The following is a 14,401-nucleotide window of genomic DNA, read 5'->3' on the forward strand; positions in this document are numbered from 1 at the left end:
CCGTTCCCATTCCCATTCCCATTCCCATTCCCCATTCCCATTCCCAGCCCCATTCCCATTCCCATTCCCATTCCCAGCCCCATTCCCAATCCCATTCCCATTCCCATTCCCAGCCCCATTCCCAATCCCATTCCCATTCCCATTCCCATTCCCCTCTCGGCCCCGGTCCCGTGCCGGGGGGCGTGGCCTCCCCCCCGCGGGCGCGTTTCCGGGCGGAGCCTCTCCCCATTGGCCCGCTCTCGGCCCCGCCCCTGTCCCTGCCGCGGCGGCCATGGCGGTGCGGCTGCTGCTGGCCCGGGCCCTGCGGCTCCTCCCGCGGTGCCGCCCTCCGTGCGCCCCCCGCGCCCCCCGCTCCGACCCCCGCCCCGCTTCCCTCTCCGGCTCCGCGCCCGCCGCTCCGCCCGCGCCATGGCGGCCCTGGCTGGCCTGGCTGCCGGCTGCTCGCCGCCTCTTCCTGCGCGGCTCGGCGGGCGGGCTGGCGGCCGTTGCGCGGCGGGGCCGCGGCGGCGGCGTCTGCCTGGCGCTGGCCGTGGCGCTGGGCCTGGTGGAGCCGCGCCTGGAGGAGCAGCGCCGGGCTGAGGCGGCGTGTCGCCACATCCAGGTGGGAAGCGGCCCGGGGATCCCGCTGGGCAGCGCCTGGGGCGCTCTCCGTGAAGGGGAGGGGGGACATTGCTGAGGGGACCTTCCAAGTCACAGGGCACAGGGGATCGTAGGCCTCCAGACATCCTTCATGAAAGAGGGTGGTGCTTGTGGAGCCCCTTGAGCCCCCACTCCATGAACGTCACGGAGTGTCAGTGCTGTGGGCAGCACCTTAGACACGCCCCGCCATGAAGGGAAGGGGGATCCTTGCTTTGGGGAGTCCCTCAGACAGCCCCCGTTAAGGGTAGTGCGGGGTCATTGCTCTGGAGAAGCCGTTAGACGTCATCCATAAAGGGGAGGGGGATTCATGTGAGGAGCCCCTCAGATGCCCCCTCTCAAGGGGAGGAGGGTGGTCACTGCTGTGGGGAGTCCCCCAGACACCCTTGGTGAAGGGGACAGCCTTGTTTTATGGAGCCCCTCATGCACCCCTCTTGAGGGGAAGGGGGATCACTAGTGCGGGGAGCCCCCCCGACAGTCCCTGTGAAGGGCACACTGTGGGGAGACCCCCAGACACGGCCCCATCTCCCCAAGGAAGGTGGCGGGTGCTGCAATGAGCAGCCCTCAGGCACCTCTTTCTCCCCAAAAATAAGGTCCTGGGAGAGCCTTTCACTCAGCAGCCCCTCATCACCCTAAAGCAGGTACTTAAAACAGCAGGGGGGGGACCCTCAGTCCCTGTCCCCCCCCCGAGGGTTGGGGCCCTGCTGATGGGGGTCTCGTGTCCCAGGACACTGATGTTGATCCCCAGGTTCACCCCTCTCCCTGAGACAGACGGGGACCCTGTGGTGCTGGGCCAGGCCGTGCTGGCAAGGCGCAGGGGACGGAACATATTTCCTGGGTAAAAATAGACCTTTGGTGCTCAGAGCCAGCTGTCACCTGCTCCACTGACCAGCAGACACGTTCCCTGAAGTTTCTCAGGATGCTTTCTCTTCTCTGTCCTCACTGGGTTGTTCCATTTGGTGTCCTTGGGTCTGTGTCCCATGACACATCCCTAGGGTGTCACCGGTGCTTTGGGGCTGCAGCTCACAGAGAACGCCACTTGTTTGTATCAGTCCAGGTGACAGCTGATCATGAACTGTGATGAAACTCCAGAGCAGCCTCCCGTGTGTTGTTTTCCCACATCTCTTGATTTCCTCCCCCAGCTCCCTCCCATCATGGATTCACTCTTCCTCAAACTAACCAGCCCTCACAGTCAACTGCCACAAAAATGTCCATTGTTTATCCTGTTGCTGCTTTTAATGGGATTTTCTTTTAAATGCTGTTTGCCAGATTTATTTGTGGAGAGGGAGAAAAGCATAATAAAGCATCTGTTTTCAGAGGTGTTCCGTTAAACTTTTCTTTACACAACCACAGAATCATGGAATGGTTTGGGCTGGAAGGGACTTTAAAGCCCATCTCTTTCTACCCCTGCCATGGACAGGGACACCTTCCACTATCCCAGGGTGCTCCAAGCCCTTTCCAGCCTTTGGACACTTCCAGGGATGGGGCAGCCACAGCTTCTCTGGGCAAAATATATTTATATTCTATATTGGCAAATGACTCCCTCTCCTGGTTCCTTTTCTTCTCTTAAAAAGGGCACCTTCAGAAGGGACTGGTTTAGGGGTAAATTGTATCAGACGAAAATAAATGGCCTGCAGATGATCTTTCACGTGGTCACAGTGATTTGAGCCCAGTGGCTGGGGTCTCATCGACACTTTCAGGTTGGACCAACCCACCTGGACGTGCAATACCTCTGAAACACCAAGTTCTCCTTCGCTGGGAAGCCTGGGATAACTGAGCGGGTTTTTCTGTTCATATTCCTTTCAGACCGTGTTTGTCGGGAAGAACAAGCCACAGAAAGATCCCCTGAGCTCCTTCCGCTGGCAGGGCTTCAAGCTGGAGGAATATCTCATCGGCCAGCCCATCGGGAAGGGCTGCAGTGCCGCCGTGTACGAAGCAGCTATTCCCTTCTGTCCCGCTCCTCGGGATCGTGCGGAGAGCAGCCGTGTCCCAGCCGTGCAGCAGGACCGCGGCTCAGCTTCCCACGGGGCTGAGGAGGAGCCTGTGGTGAAGCACCAACCCAAAGGGACTTTTCCCTTAGCTATCAAAATGATGTGGAACATTTCGGTAAGGAGTCGGCGCCGAATCATCCCCCGTGTCTGTTGCTGGGGAATTCTGGCTGGGATGTTTAATACTGAAGTGTTGGAAGCGCTAATTGTGGAGTGCGGGATGAGTGTGTCACAACAAAGCTATTGGTAGGTGACACTGGAGATGTTGAGTGTTAGTGAGGAGTCCCAGAGCGAGGTAATTAGCATTCATCACCCTCTGGAATCGGCACGGAGAGCTGCTGCCGGAGCTGTTGGGTACGGAGGTGATGGTTTGGGAAGAAAAGGTTTTCTGAGGCTGGCTCTCTTGGCAAGGTCTAAGAAGGGGAAAGCCTCTGCTGGCAGTGGTTTAGGAGTTGGTGTCCCATCAGTGTCAGGACAGAGGTGGCTTTCCTTCCTGAAGAGTCAGTGATCTCAGGGTGCACGGTAACCTGCCTGCTGTGTCCCCTTGCTGTGGGGTGGCTTTCCAAGATCTGCTCCCATGTTTCCCAGCCCGAGTGAGTGGTGATCCAGTTCCTCAGTGTGACTCTTCCCTGTTTAAAAAAATCCACGTGGCTTTCCCCATTGATGTGACAAGTGACTATTTCAAGAGAATCTTCCAAAGTGCCAAGATCTGGAATCCCTTGGGCTCCAGAAGTACCCTGGCATTTAGCTGTGGGCTCTTCCACTTGGGTTTGGAAGTTGAAAGCGAGTGCTAAGGTGTAGTTTGGGTTGCTGACCGTTGAGGATGAATTTGAAGTGACAAACAGATTTATTTCTGCTAATAAAGGCCTCGTGGCCTCCCTTGGTGAACTCTTTAGGTACTTAATTGCCTTCCTTGATTTTCCAGGGAGGGAAGTGCTGGAATCTGGTCTCAGTTGATCCAGCTCCAGACACAGTGCCAGCATCAGCATTACCGGCTTTCAGCTCGCGTTGGGGCCGGATGATTTTGGAGCTGAAACCAACGTGAGGTGTGATTGTTGTTGCAGGCTGGTTCCTCAAGTGAAGCCATCCTCAATGCCATGGGCCAAGAGCTCGTCCCAGCCACAGGCATTGCCTTGTCCGGGGAATATGGAGCTGTCTCTGGCCGCAGGTATGGAGGTGGCGAGGTGCTAATTTTGATCCCTTGATTAATTTTGCAGCAATTTGCACTGTTAAGGAGGTGGACAGGGCTTTCTAGAACAGCTGCTGAAAGCAGGTGATCCTGGGGATTGTTAAGTGTGTTGGCATGCAGGGAATTGCATTGCTAAGCTGTGTGGTTGGAGGGGGTTGGAAGGGTGCACCAATAATTTGGGAGCATTTGGGGTCCCGCCATGGTCCGGTGGGTGTCTGTGGCTGTGCCAGCTTCCCTGTGTTGAAATGTGTTGGCATTTGCTGAGGTAAAGGCTGGGGGAGCCACTGGTTAAACACCGTGTAAATTTGTATTGTGACGCTTTTTAATTGCATCGCTGCAGTCGGGAACAGTTTGAGTGTATGAAACGTCAAATGATTTCACTGTAATACAGTTTGACTGGGAGGTTTCAGAACTTGTTTGGTGTGAAATGGGTTCTAGACAGGGAGGTTGAAACTGTTTTAGTGCAGGAAAACTGATGAGAAGGAAAATGGAAATGACTCAGTTCCTGCTCTTTGACCCGAGTGGGAAGTGAGCAAACAGCATGAAGGTGGAAAATCTAATGGAAACTTCTAAACTACCTCAAGTTAGCTATCTTTTTGTTCAGAAACGCATCTTTTTGTTCCATTTGAAACAATGGAGTGCACGGCCCAGATTGTCTGATTTAAATTTCAAATTCATCCCCGGCTGCCAATACAAATGAATAATGAATGCTGTGCCCGTGGCTGGCTGGGAATGCAGTGGAGCAGCCAGAGGGATATTTGACATTCAGGAGATGAGAGATCTGTGTTGCAGACAAATAGGTAACCTGCTTTTCAGGACAGGGAGAGCTTCCTGCCTGTGCCATAGAATAGAGGGTCTAAATTGATAGTCCCAGTGTGAAGTTGACCTTTATTATATGTCTAACAAAGTAATTGCGACTGGGCGTTATTCTCTAGAGCTGCTGTAGCTTTTTTTGAATGGAGAAGCAGCCTGTGCCTGCCTCTGCCTTTGTTAGCAGCATGGAAGGGTTAGTGAGGCTTGAGTAAAACGCAAGCTGCATGTTATGTGTGAGGGTTTTTATCAAAGCTTTGTTTGTGCTGCAGGTAAAGCACCTTATTTCCTGTTTGGCCATTGTGAATAGGGAGATCCGGTTACAGCAGGGCCCCCGTGAGGCCTCGATTGGCTCAGTTTGCTCAGGGAGGCACCAGGGTGGATTCTGAGCTCTGGAGAAGGTGCTGGGAGGTGCCCGTTGTTGCAGTGGGTCCATACGGGCTGCAGGTGCTCTGCATCCACCTGGGGAACACTGGGCTGAGATGCTGGATGGGAAATGGGCCATGAAACTGCTGCCCGTGTTCTTGCTCAGTGAATGGATTCCAGGATGTGAGTGTCTGACTGTCTGCTTGACATGCACTCCTGTAATCCTCCCTGTGCAGCTTTAATCTCCCTCTGCTGAGGCTCCCAGTGCAGCACAAACGTGTTTGCACGCTGCTGGGGAGCCCTTTGGTGTGCAGGGCAGGCCATAATAATGAAAAGTGATTCCAGCAATAGCAGCAGTGTGCCTGTGATCCCTCAGAACCAACTGATGGATTCGTGCAATGCATGGTGTCTCTCCCCTGCACAGAAAACCTGTCCTTGGCAGGAAGAAGCTGCAGCCTCATCCGAATATAATCCAGGTGATCCGAGCGTTCACATCCTCCGTCCCTTTGCTGCCTGGGGCCTTTGCTGAGTATCCCGACGTCCTTCCACTGAGCCTGAACCCCAGAGGGATCGGTCACAGCCGCACGCTCTTCTTGGTGATGAAGAAGTAGGTGGAGAGCAGCTGGTTAACGTGACTTGGGTACTCCATCCCTGCAGAACTTGGGTCTGGGCTGCTGCCAAAGAGCAGAGTATGCTCTTGGAAACGCCTCCCAGGACCTGTTCCAAGTCCTTGAGGTTCTGACTGTGCTTCCACAATGAAGACAAACCGTTCTTTTTAATAATTACCCCAAATTAAAGTGAGAAATGTGGAGTTTGTCCCCATTTGTCTGCCCTTCTAAGCCTGAACTTCACCTGTAGTCTGAGCACACTGCTGGAGATGGAGTAGAATCAGTAATGAGATCAGCCAACACTGATTGAACTGCCAGTGATAAGCCTCCAGGATACGAATTCCCATTTTTTTCCCCCTTGTTCTGCCTAGTTACCCCTGCACGCTGCACCAGTATCTGCAGGAGAACACTCCAGATGTTCGCCTCTCCACAGTGATGATCCTACAGCTCTTGGAAGGCGTGGACCACCTTGTTCGACATGGGATAGCACACAGAGACCTCAAGTCTGACAACATCCTGGTTGAATTGGATTCTGGTAGGTAAATCCCTGAGGATAAATGCCTGGTAATTCACAGAGGTGATTGGGTCATGCTGGTATTCGGGGAAGTCCCACCCCGCTGCGTGTTAGGGGAAAGAAGCATCAAACCTTTTGAATAATCTCAGGTTTAGCTTTTAGCCTAGTGTTTGCTGTCACTGCAGCAAGTCATCGATCCTGACTGTGCCTGAGGTTTTGGATCATTAACGTGGACATAGTGTTATTGCTGAGGTGATGGATTGCATGAGCACAGCCAGCATTGACTGGAGCATCCGGGGATGCCACGTTTGGGGTGCTGCAGGAGCCTTTGCTTCAGGCTCTTGGTTCTGTCATCTTTCCCAAGCCAAAGAGTACAGGGAACCTCTTAAAATCCCAGCCCGTGGCCAGGTTAATAGTGCTGCACCCTGGGATGGGGAAACGTGGATTGGGAGGGAAGGGAAGCAGCATTTTCATCGACATCTTCTTCTGTCAGCCTCTAACAGCAGCTTTAATTACCTGAGCTCTTTTTTGGTGTGATTGGGATTCAAGTTGGCAGGAGGCAATAGGAAGCAGGCAGGTCTGTGCAATTAGGAGTGGAAGAATTTGATTGATGAGTATCAGGGAGAGAGACAGAGAGACCACTGGAATCCACCCTGCCATCCTGGAAACCAGCCCAAGAGGCAGGCGACACAGAGGATTCTCTGTTCCCCAGGGCTCAGGATTTAGAAATCTTAAAATCATGGAATGGCCTGGATTGGAAGGGACCTTAAAGCTCTTCTCATTCCAACCCCCTGCCATGGACAGGGACACCTCCCACTAGACCAGATTACTCTGCTGAGTATCTTCACCCACAATCTTGACGAGGGGATCAAAACTCGGCCAGTTTGCAGAGGACACCAGGCTGGCTGTGGATGTGATGTGGTGTTTGGTGCTGCCAGGTCCTCCCAAACGGAACCCTAACTCTGGCAGTCGTGTGTTGTTCACAGCTGGCTGCCCCTGGCTGGTCATCACTGACTTTGGCTGCTGTCTGGCAGACGAGAACATCGGCCTGAGGCTGCCCTTCACCAGCTCCTATGTGGATCGGGGTGGCAACGGCTGCCTTATGGCACCTGAGGTAAATCCCTCTGTGGCAGTGCTTTGTGGTGCTGGTTTTCTGCTTGTTCTGCTGTCAGGACTAAGTTTTGGTGGCGTGGAAGGTTTGTGTCCTCCCTTGGTGAACTATGTCAGATAGACACCTTGGGCTCTAACAGGTAAAACGTAATCAGTTGGTGTTAAAAGGCACAATCAGCCTTTCCCCCCCTACCCCAGATTTACTCTTTAGTCTTTATTCAGCCTTTCCATGTAACTATTAAGAATTTAATGCAGCAGTCCTTGTGTTGCAACAGTAGCTTTTGACTGAAGTTCAAGGTGGTTGTGAAATTATTTACAGTTCCTTTTTATTTCTCTGATAATAAACCTAATAAAAGCCAGGATACCCTTAACTGTCTGCTGGACCTGGAGCACCTTGCAGTGGTGTTGGTTGTTGTTCTGCAGGTCTCCTGTCTCCGTAATTCCAGCAGGAGATAGCCCTTGGGACTCTGGGAATGCTGGTCGGGGCAATGGCTAAAGCCTCCGTGCAGTGTTCAGACTCCTCCCAGCACCCCAGTGGGCTGAGCAGTGCCAGAGGCTTAGAGCATGCCAACAGGGAATATTTACACCACAGATTCAGATGCAACCCACCTTTGGATTCAGTGCCTTAAGTTTATTACAGGGAAAATGCTGGTTTGATCATCAAAAATCGAATTTCAGCTCAGAGGCTGCACTCGAGCTGTTTATTTGAGTAGCCCACTCTCTGTGGCAGGTGATCACAGCCTCACCTGGTCCAGGCACGGTGATCAACTACAGTAAAGCCGATGCTTGGGCTGTTGGAGCGATTGCCTACGAAATCCTGGGCCTGGCCAATCCTTTCTATGGCCACGGGGACTCGGCTCTGGAAAGCAGGAGTTACCGGGAGGAGCAGCTGCCAAGCCTGCCCGACCACGTGCCCCTCGAGGTGAAGCAGGTGATAAAGATGCTGCTTCAGAGAGATCCCAGCAAGGTAAGAAGCTGTCGCCTTCAAGATATCCTCTTTGGGAGTATCCCTGGTGGATTGTTTTGCCTTGGAAGGCTGCAGGTGCAGGGGTTAATCCAGATCTCACTGCAGGGTCGAAGGACCAACACAGGGATCAAAGCCAAAAAAGTCTTTGCTGAGTGGTGCTGAATCATTTCAGGGATTTCAGGAGATGCTTTGACCTCACACTGGAGGGTTACACACAGCATTAGATATATATACAGTAATAGCCTCAAAGAGCTTCCTAATTCACAGGGTGGTGCCTTAGTGGAGTCCCCAGGGAGTTTTGGAGGTGCCAGTGCTCCGTGGAGTGCAGCAGGATCAGCTAATCTCCCCTCCCCTTCCTCTTGCAGAGGTTGTCTGCCAGAGTGGCTGCCAACGTGCTGCACCTGAGCCTCTGGGGTGACAGTGTTGTAGCATCCAGGTCCCTGAAACCCGACCAGATGATCGCCTGGCTGCTCTGCCAGTCTGCAGCCACCCTGCTCACCAACAGGCTGGCGGAGAAGAGCCAGGTGGAAACCAAAATGAAGATGTGCTTCTTGGCAAACCTCGAGTTTGAAGACCTCTGGGCAGCAATATTCCTGTTGCTGGCCTGGAGAAGCCACTCTGGGTGAAAGAACCACCTGGAACGCAAGCATCCCACATAAATGGCACTTTCTAAAGGCACCTAGGAACCTGTCCTTTCTGTCTGCCTGGAGTCCTGTAGTGCTTTAGGGAACAAGCTGCAGGCCTGTGTTTAGGAGCTTGAGTTTCTCTCCAGCAAGTGTTAACCACGCTGCTTTTGTGTCCCTGCTAGAGGAGATGCCCTTGCTTCCTTACCCTCTGGGGGGAGGCTGTGTGCACCTTGCAGGTGTCCAGAGGTACGTGGTTGGTTTTGCTGCCCTTTGGGGATGAATTCACTTGTAAGTTGTGTGTTGAGTGAAGCAGATTCCTTTCAGAGGGGTGGCTGGGAGGAGGGGGCGTCCGGCTGCATTTTACGTTGAAACATCACAACTTAAACAGCACACAGATCCAAGCTGATAGAGGGACCTGCAGTCTCTATTCATGAGGTAACCAGGCTGGTTTGAAACTCATTTTCTTCTGAGCTGTGAAATGACAGCCTGAAAACTTGCTGATGAGGTGCTGCCTGGTAACGCGAGCGTCAGCAGCACTAAAAACCTCACAGTTGTGCGCAGGGTAGTGGAAGCACATCATCCTCAAATCCCGCTTCTCGTCGTTGTTAACTCTTGTAGCTCTGTGGTGGCAGCTGCCCCGGGGCCCGAGGCTGAGTCAGACCCTCCAGTTAGGGATAATGCTCCGAACAAAGTGAGGCTGGGCAGCAGCTCCTGCTTAAAGAGCTTAGTGTGATGCTCTGCTCTTTTACCTGCCTGTGTTTCCTTCAATGAAATAATACCCTTCGGTGGGGAGACGTCAATCTAAATAACAACAGCCGTGTTTATGAAACAGCATTCAATTTCATGGCTATAATTGTGTTTAGGGGAACTTGGGGAGAAAGTTACTTAATGCTCGTTGCACAATAAATTAAAGTTCTGTGGCTGTGTGGGTTCTCTTAATCCAATTGGGGCTGTGGAGCGTTGGTTCCGGGGTATCTTAAATGCGAATTCAGCTCTTTGCAGAGCTAACTGTGGAACGCGGTGTTTTACTCCAAGTGGAATTTCCCGAGAGGAACAGACCTTGCCTTGGGGGTGTGTTTTGTACTCTCCTGCATGGTAAATCACTGGCTGCTCCTGCAGTTTCCAGGTGGATGACAACAGCTGATACCCCTGATCATCGCAGGGTAACCTGCGCTCAGGGTTCTGCGCGTTGTTCTGGTGCAGCAAAGAGCTCAGAGCCTGGGGAATCGGGGGAAAATCTGCAAAAAAAGACCTTTGTAACATTGATCTGACCCAACCAAAGTGTGTGCTGCTGTTCCTTACATTGCTGAGCTCTTGCAGTGTTTCTGCTGCCTTTGCTTTGTGTGTGCCCGGGTCTGGCAGTGAGTCCCATGCCCTGGACACTCTGTGGAGCCTTTTGAGGAGTAAATGCTGTTGCTGTGTGGTTCGATCTCTATTCTGAGCCCTTTTCCTGCTATGAGCCTCATTCCCATGCCTTTCCCTCTCTGCAAAGTCCAGTCTCTATATAAGTAGGGAACAGAATTAGGGGCTGGAGCCATCCGGTATCAAGTGTGCTTGTATTTGCCCAGCCAGGGTTTTATCTGCACTGGTGAACTCCACTCGTTGGAAACTTGCTTCCCCTGGAAACCATTTCAGTTCTGTCCTCAAAAACGGCCTAAAATGCTTGTCCTGCAGCTTGTCCCTCTTGTCCCTAAATCCCTGTTAACGCTTCCCCTGTGCTTGCATTTTGTTCCCCCGTGGTTCTGCTGAGGTCAGACTTCCCTTTTGTTTTCTTTCCCTTCTGCCTTCTGCTAACGAGACTTTTTTATGATTCCTCAGCGTTCTGGGTGCTTTTGTGGAGTGCAGGTTAAAAGTACAGGCTGTTAATGCAGCAAATGCTGCCGTGCTGTCTGTGTGCAAATGCCTGAGGGGAGCAAACTGGGACATCTCCCAGCATGTTGCTCCTGCCCTGTCCCGCTAATCCTTGAACAGGCGTTTGCTCCTCGCTGCCGTGTTTGTTCCCAGTGTTTGCCAGGACGATGCCATTGGGAAAGGGGGTGGCTGGGAGGGTGGATCTGGAGGCTGGGCTGGATTTCTGCCTTTCCCCGGGCAGTGGAGTGTCCAGTGCACTTTGATCCCTGGAGCGAGGCTTGGCAGAGGCGGCTGGCGCTCTGCCCCAGCTGGGAACGGGCTCCACAGCACCTCTCGCTGCATTCCCAGTGGGACAGAGGGTGGGAGCGTGTGGGTCAGGATGAGGCCTCTGCTCGGGGCTGCCTGCAGCCAGCTGCTGCCGCGGGGAGCCGGGCTCTGTGCTCCCAAGCTGGCTGTGACCGCTGTGACCGCCTCACACCACAGCCTGCGGCCCCCGGCCCTTCTGGCCACCTCCAGCTCCCCAACCAGGGCGTCTGCAGGGTTCCTCCAGCCCCTGGTTCCACGGAGCAGAGCCCCTAGCTGCCGGAGCTCACGGTTCAACGTTCCCCCCAGTGCCCTGCTCGTGGCCCGGCCCGTGGGGGTCTGCTCCATGATGAGGCTTCCCGTGCAGGCGTCAGCGGAGGGACTGGATGTGGCTTTTGTCGGTGTTCCGCTGGACACGGGCACTTCCAACCGGCCGGGAGCCAGGTAAGGGCCAGCCAGGGAAGCTGGTGCTTCCCTCTGGCCATGGGGCACGGCTCTCCTGCGGTGGGAACGATGCCTGGTGGCGTTTCCCAGCCCTGCCATCGCCCAGGTTCGGCCCGCGGCAGATCCGCGCCGAGTCGGCGATGGTGAGGAGGTACAACGGCAGCACCGGGGCGGCACCGTTCGACTCGCTGCGGGTGGCCGACATCGGGGACGTCAACGTCAACCTCTACAACCTGCCCGAGAGCTGCCGCCTCATCCGGGAGTCCTACCAGGAGATCGTGGCCTCGGGCTGTGTGCCCCTCACCCTGGGTAAGGAGCTGTCTGCCTGTCCTGCCGCTGTGCCCTGGCTCTGTCAAACTGCTCCTGGCTCTGCTCCTCCTCCCATCATTCGGTCCAGGCTTGGCAGAAGGCAGGCGATGAATCCCTCCCCTGCCTGGGCTGTTGTGCTGTATCGTGGGTAAATTCACAGGCTCTCTGCTGAACAGAATGTTCTGTGATGCCTCTTCCTTTGGGTTAAAAATGAGGAGGACAGCTCAGTCTGTAAATACAACCAGTGACGTGTTTTGGTGTCGTGTTGAGCAGGACCTGAAGCAAGAGCAGGTTTTGTCCCTTGTGTCCCTGCAGCTGGATGAGCACCAGGCTTTGCACAAGGCCTGATTTGGGTGCATGTTAAAGTTCATAGCTGTTACTGCTTGGCATCGCTGAAGGCAGTGAGTGTGTGGAGTATTGAGGGGCGAATCACCAGTTACAGCGTCCTCAGAAGCTGATCAAATGTCTATTTATAAACCAAATCAAGGGTCCTGCTCCACAGGCTGGAGTCCTGCATATCTGGTCCTCCCTAGAAGGAAGACCAGGAGAAGAGAGGACCCAGGAGAGGTGAGAGGAAGCAAACTGCACCTGGGAGTGTTAGTTTTCCTTTGGCAATGAAGTCTTGCATAAATAAGTGCAGGATAAATGCAAAGAGGGAAAAGAAATGACTTGGGAAAAAGAGTAATGAGCGCTGAGCAGCTCTTGTAGCGTATTCCCCTTCTTCCCTGTGTCCTCTTGCAGGTGGAGATCACACCATAACATACCCAATCCTGCAGGCCCTGGCGGCAAAGTAAGTTTCTGATCTGGAGACGGAGAGAAAGGACTTGGGGAAAAAGCCTTCGGGAAGCCTCCTGCTTTGCCATCCCTGCCGTTGGCAGGGCCACCACGCACGGGCCAGGACTCACCTGGCCACCCTGTCACGCCCAGGCACGGTCCTGTGGGACTGGTGCACGTGGATGCTCACACGGACACCGGAGACAGCGCTCTGGGGGAGAAGATCTACCACGGGAGCCCGTTCCGGCGCTGCGTGGAGGAAGGGCTGCTGGACTGCGGCCGCGTGGTGCAGATCGGCATCCGAGGCTCTTCCTACGACCCCGATCCCCACCAGTACTGCCGGGAACAGGTGAACTGATCCTCAGCCGAGCGCCGCGTGCTCTCCCTGCCGTAAACACCGCGTCAGTAGTACTTGCTTGGTTTCACCCGGATATAAAGGCGGTTTTTTTGCCTCTTGTTCCATGCCGGCGGCTTGCGTGCAGGACAAGCGCTCCCGGCTCGCTGAGTGTCAGCTGGGTGGAGAGTTAGAAAGTGCGTGTGGGGAGTGGAAGGTGTTTCCAGGTGCACTTCTGCAGCTTCCTGGGACGGGGATTGTTCCCGGTAGATGTCCCCCAGCAGGGCAAGGCATGCTCCTCACCTCCGCCCTTTCCCTGAGCAGGTGCCTGTGTGTCTGTGTTCCCGCAGGGTTTCCGAGTGGTTCCAGCTGAGGAGTGCTGGATGAAGTCCCTGGAGCCGCTGATGAGGGAGGTGAGGGCGCAGATGGGGGACAAGCCGATGTACATCAGCTTCGATATCGATGGGCTGGACCCCGCGTACGCCCCGGGCACCGGCACCCCCGAGATAGCTGGGCTCACACCTGCGCAGGTGAGGGGGGCACTGCTGCCCTTCCCAGGGGGAATGGGATGTTCTGCTCCCTTTAAAGGAGGGCATTTCACCAGCACAGCAAAGTGGAAGTTTAGGGAGGCCAGGAAATGAATCTTCACGGTGATGAGGAAGGGGAATGTGGAACTGATACGATTCGGTCTGTAGAGATTGGGTTTCCCTACTGGAATATGAGGAAAGAAGAATCCAGACCAGTCTGCTAAGTCAGGTGTGTTTCTTCATCCCAAATCTATTTTTTTCCCTAGGCTTTGGAGATTATTCGTGGCTGCAAAGGCCTGAACATAGTGGGGTGTGACCTTGTGGAAGTTGCACCAATGTACGATGTCTCTGGTGAGTCTGAAGATGTCTGAGGGCAGGACAAGTGCCTGGCACAGGCGGCTGTGGGTGAAAGCTGGATATACACAGATTTATTCCTGTTTTTGTCTTGTTTTTCTAGGCAATACAGCCCTCCTGGGGGCAAACCTACTGTTTGAGATGCTGTGTGTCCTCCCAGGAGTGAAGACGCTGTGAGGGCAGTTCCCACCTGCCCTGGGGCAATGCTACTCCGTGTGCTCAGCCAGGCTTTCCATGGGCCCTTCCCTGCATCCAGCATGGGCTTTGCAGCATGAAATAAATGCCATTTACCATTAGAAGAGGTACTTTTAAGCTGGGAAACTGTAGGGAATGGGCGAGACACCCCATTTAACTGGGGTCTGGAGCTTTGGAGTTGGCCTGGGAAAGGGGCAGATGAGGCTAATACCGTTTTGCCACTGGAATGATTCATCCAGCTCACAGGGCTCCTGGAAAAACTGTCACTGGTAAAAGGTTTGTCCCATCAGGATGTCGCAGCAGGACAATGAAGGTAGAAGGGAGGACATGAAGAGAGCCTGAGCCTCCTGCTGAGAGCAGGGAGATATTTGACTAGATTGCCTGCTGGTGGAATAATCGGGAGTTTCCTATGGCAGGAGCGGTTTAACGCTCCTGAAATTTCTGAGAGGACATGGAGGTGAGGTTAGTTTGTACATGGAGACACGGAGCCACCTCA

At 54.0% G+C, this 14,401-nt stretch overlaps 2 protein-coding genes across 3 annotated transcripts; both read left to right on the forward strand.

Moving 5' to 3' along the window:
- The first annotated feature begins 268 nt into the window (after nt 1–268).
- PINK1 (PTEN induced kinase 1) lies at nt 269–9,736 on the forward strand. Of its 2 annotated transcripts, none has more exons than XM_040084639.1 (8): nt 269–601; nt 2,443–2,742; nt 3,689–3,792; nt 5,414–5,596; nt 5,969–6,132; nt 7,098–7,225; nt 7,952–8,188; nt 8,554–9,736. In XM_040084639.1, the coding sequence occupies exons 1-8, from the start codon at nt 272–274 to the stop codon at nt 8,812–8,814; spliced, it is 1,707 nt and encodes a 568-aa protein (XP_039940573.1). In that variant the 5' UTR covers nt 269–271; the 3' UTR covers nt 8,815–9,736. The 2 variants fall into 2 exon arrangements, with proteins under 2 accessions (XP_039940573.1, XP_058279318.1); XM_058423335.1 differs by having other exon boundaries at nt 5,432–5,596.
- Nucleotides 9,737–10,289: 553 nt separating this feature from the next.
- AGMAT (agmatinase) lies at nt 10,290–14,399 on the forward strand. The gene is given in 9 exon segments (XM_040084640.2): nt 10,290–10,706; nt 10,708–11,013; nt 11,015–11,412; nt 11,519–11,721; nt 12,463–12,511; nt 12,649–12,844; nt 13,180–13,359; nt 13,623–13,707; nt 13,814–14,399. Coding segments are annotated over 9 exon segments (1,518 nt in total). The 5' UTR covers nt 10,290–10,679; the 3' UTR covers nt 13,888–14,399.
- Nucleotides 14,400–14,401: the final 2 nt, after the last annotated feature.

Source organism: Hirundo rustica, chromosome 22, assembly GCF_015227805.2.
Source record: "Hirundo rustica isolate bHirRus1 chromosome 22, bHirRus1.pri.v3, whole genome shotgun sequence".
NCBI lineage: Eukaryota > Metazoa > Chordata > Aves > Passeriformes > Hirundinidae > Hirundo > Hirundo rustica.

Coding starts and splice junctions, on each gene's coding strand:
- PINK1 (XM_040084639.1), top strand. CDS start 272: ATGGCGGTGCGGCTGCTGCTGGCCCGGGCCCTGCGGCTCCTCCCGCGG. Junction 5,597..5,968: donor CTCTTCTTGGTGATGAAGAA/GTAGGTGGAGAG, acceptor TGTTCTGCCTAG/TTACCCCTGCACGCTGCACC. Junction 7,226..7,951: donor GCTGCCTTATGGCACCTGAG/GTAAATCCCTCT, acceptor TCTCTGTGGCAG/GTGATCACAGCCTCACCTGG.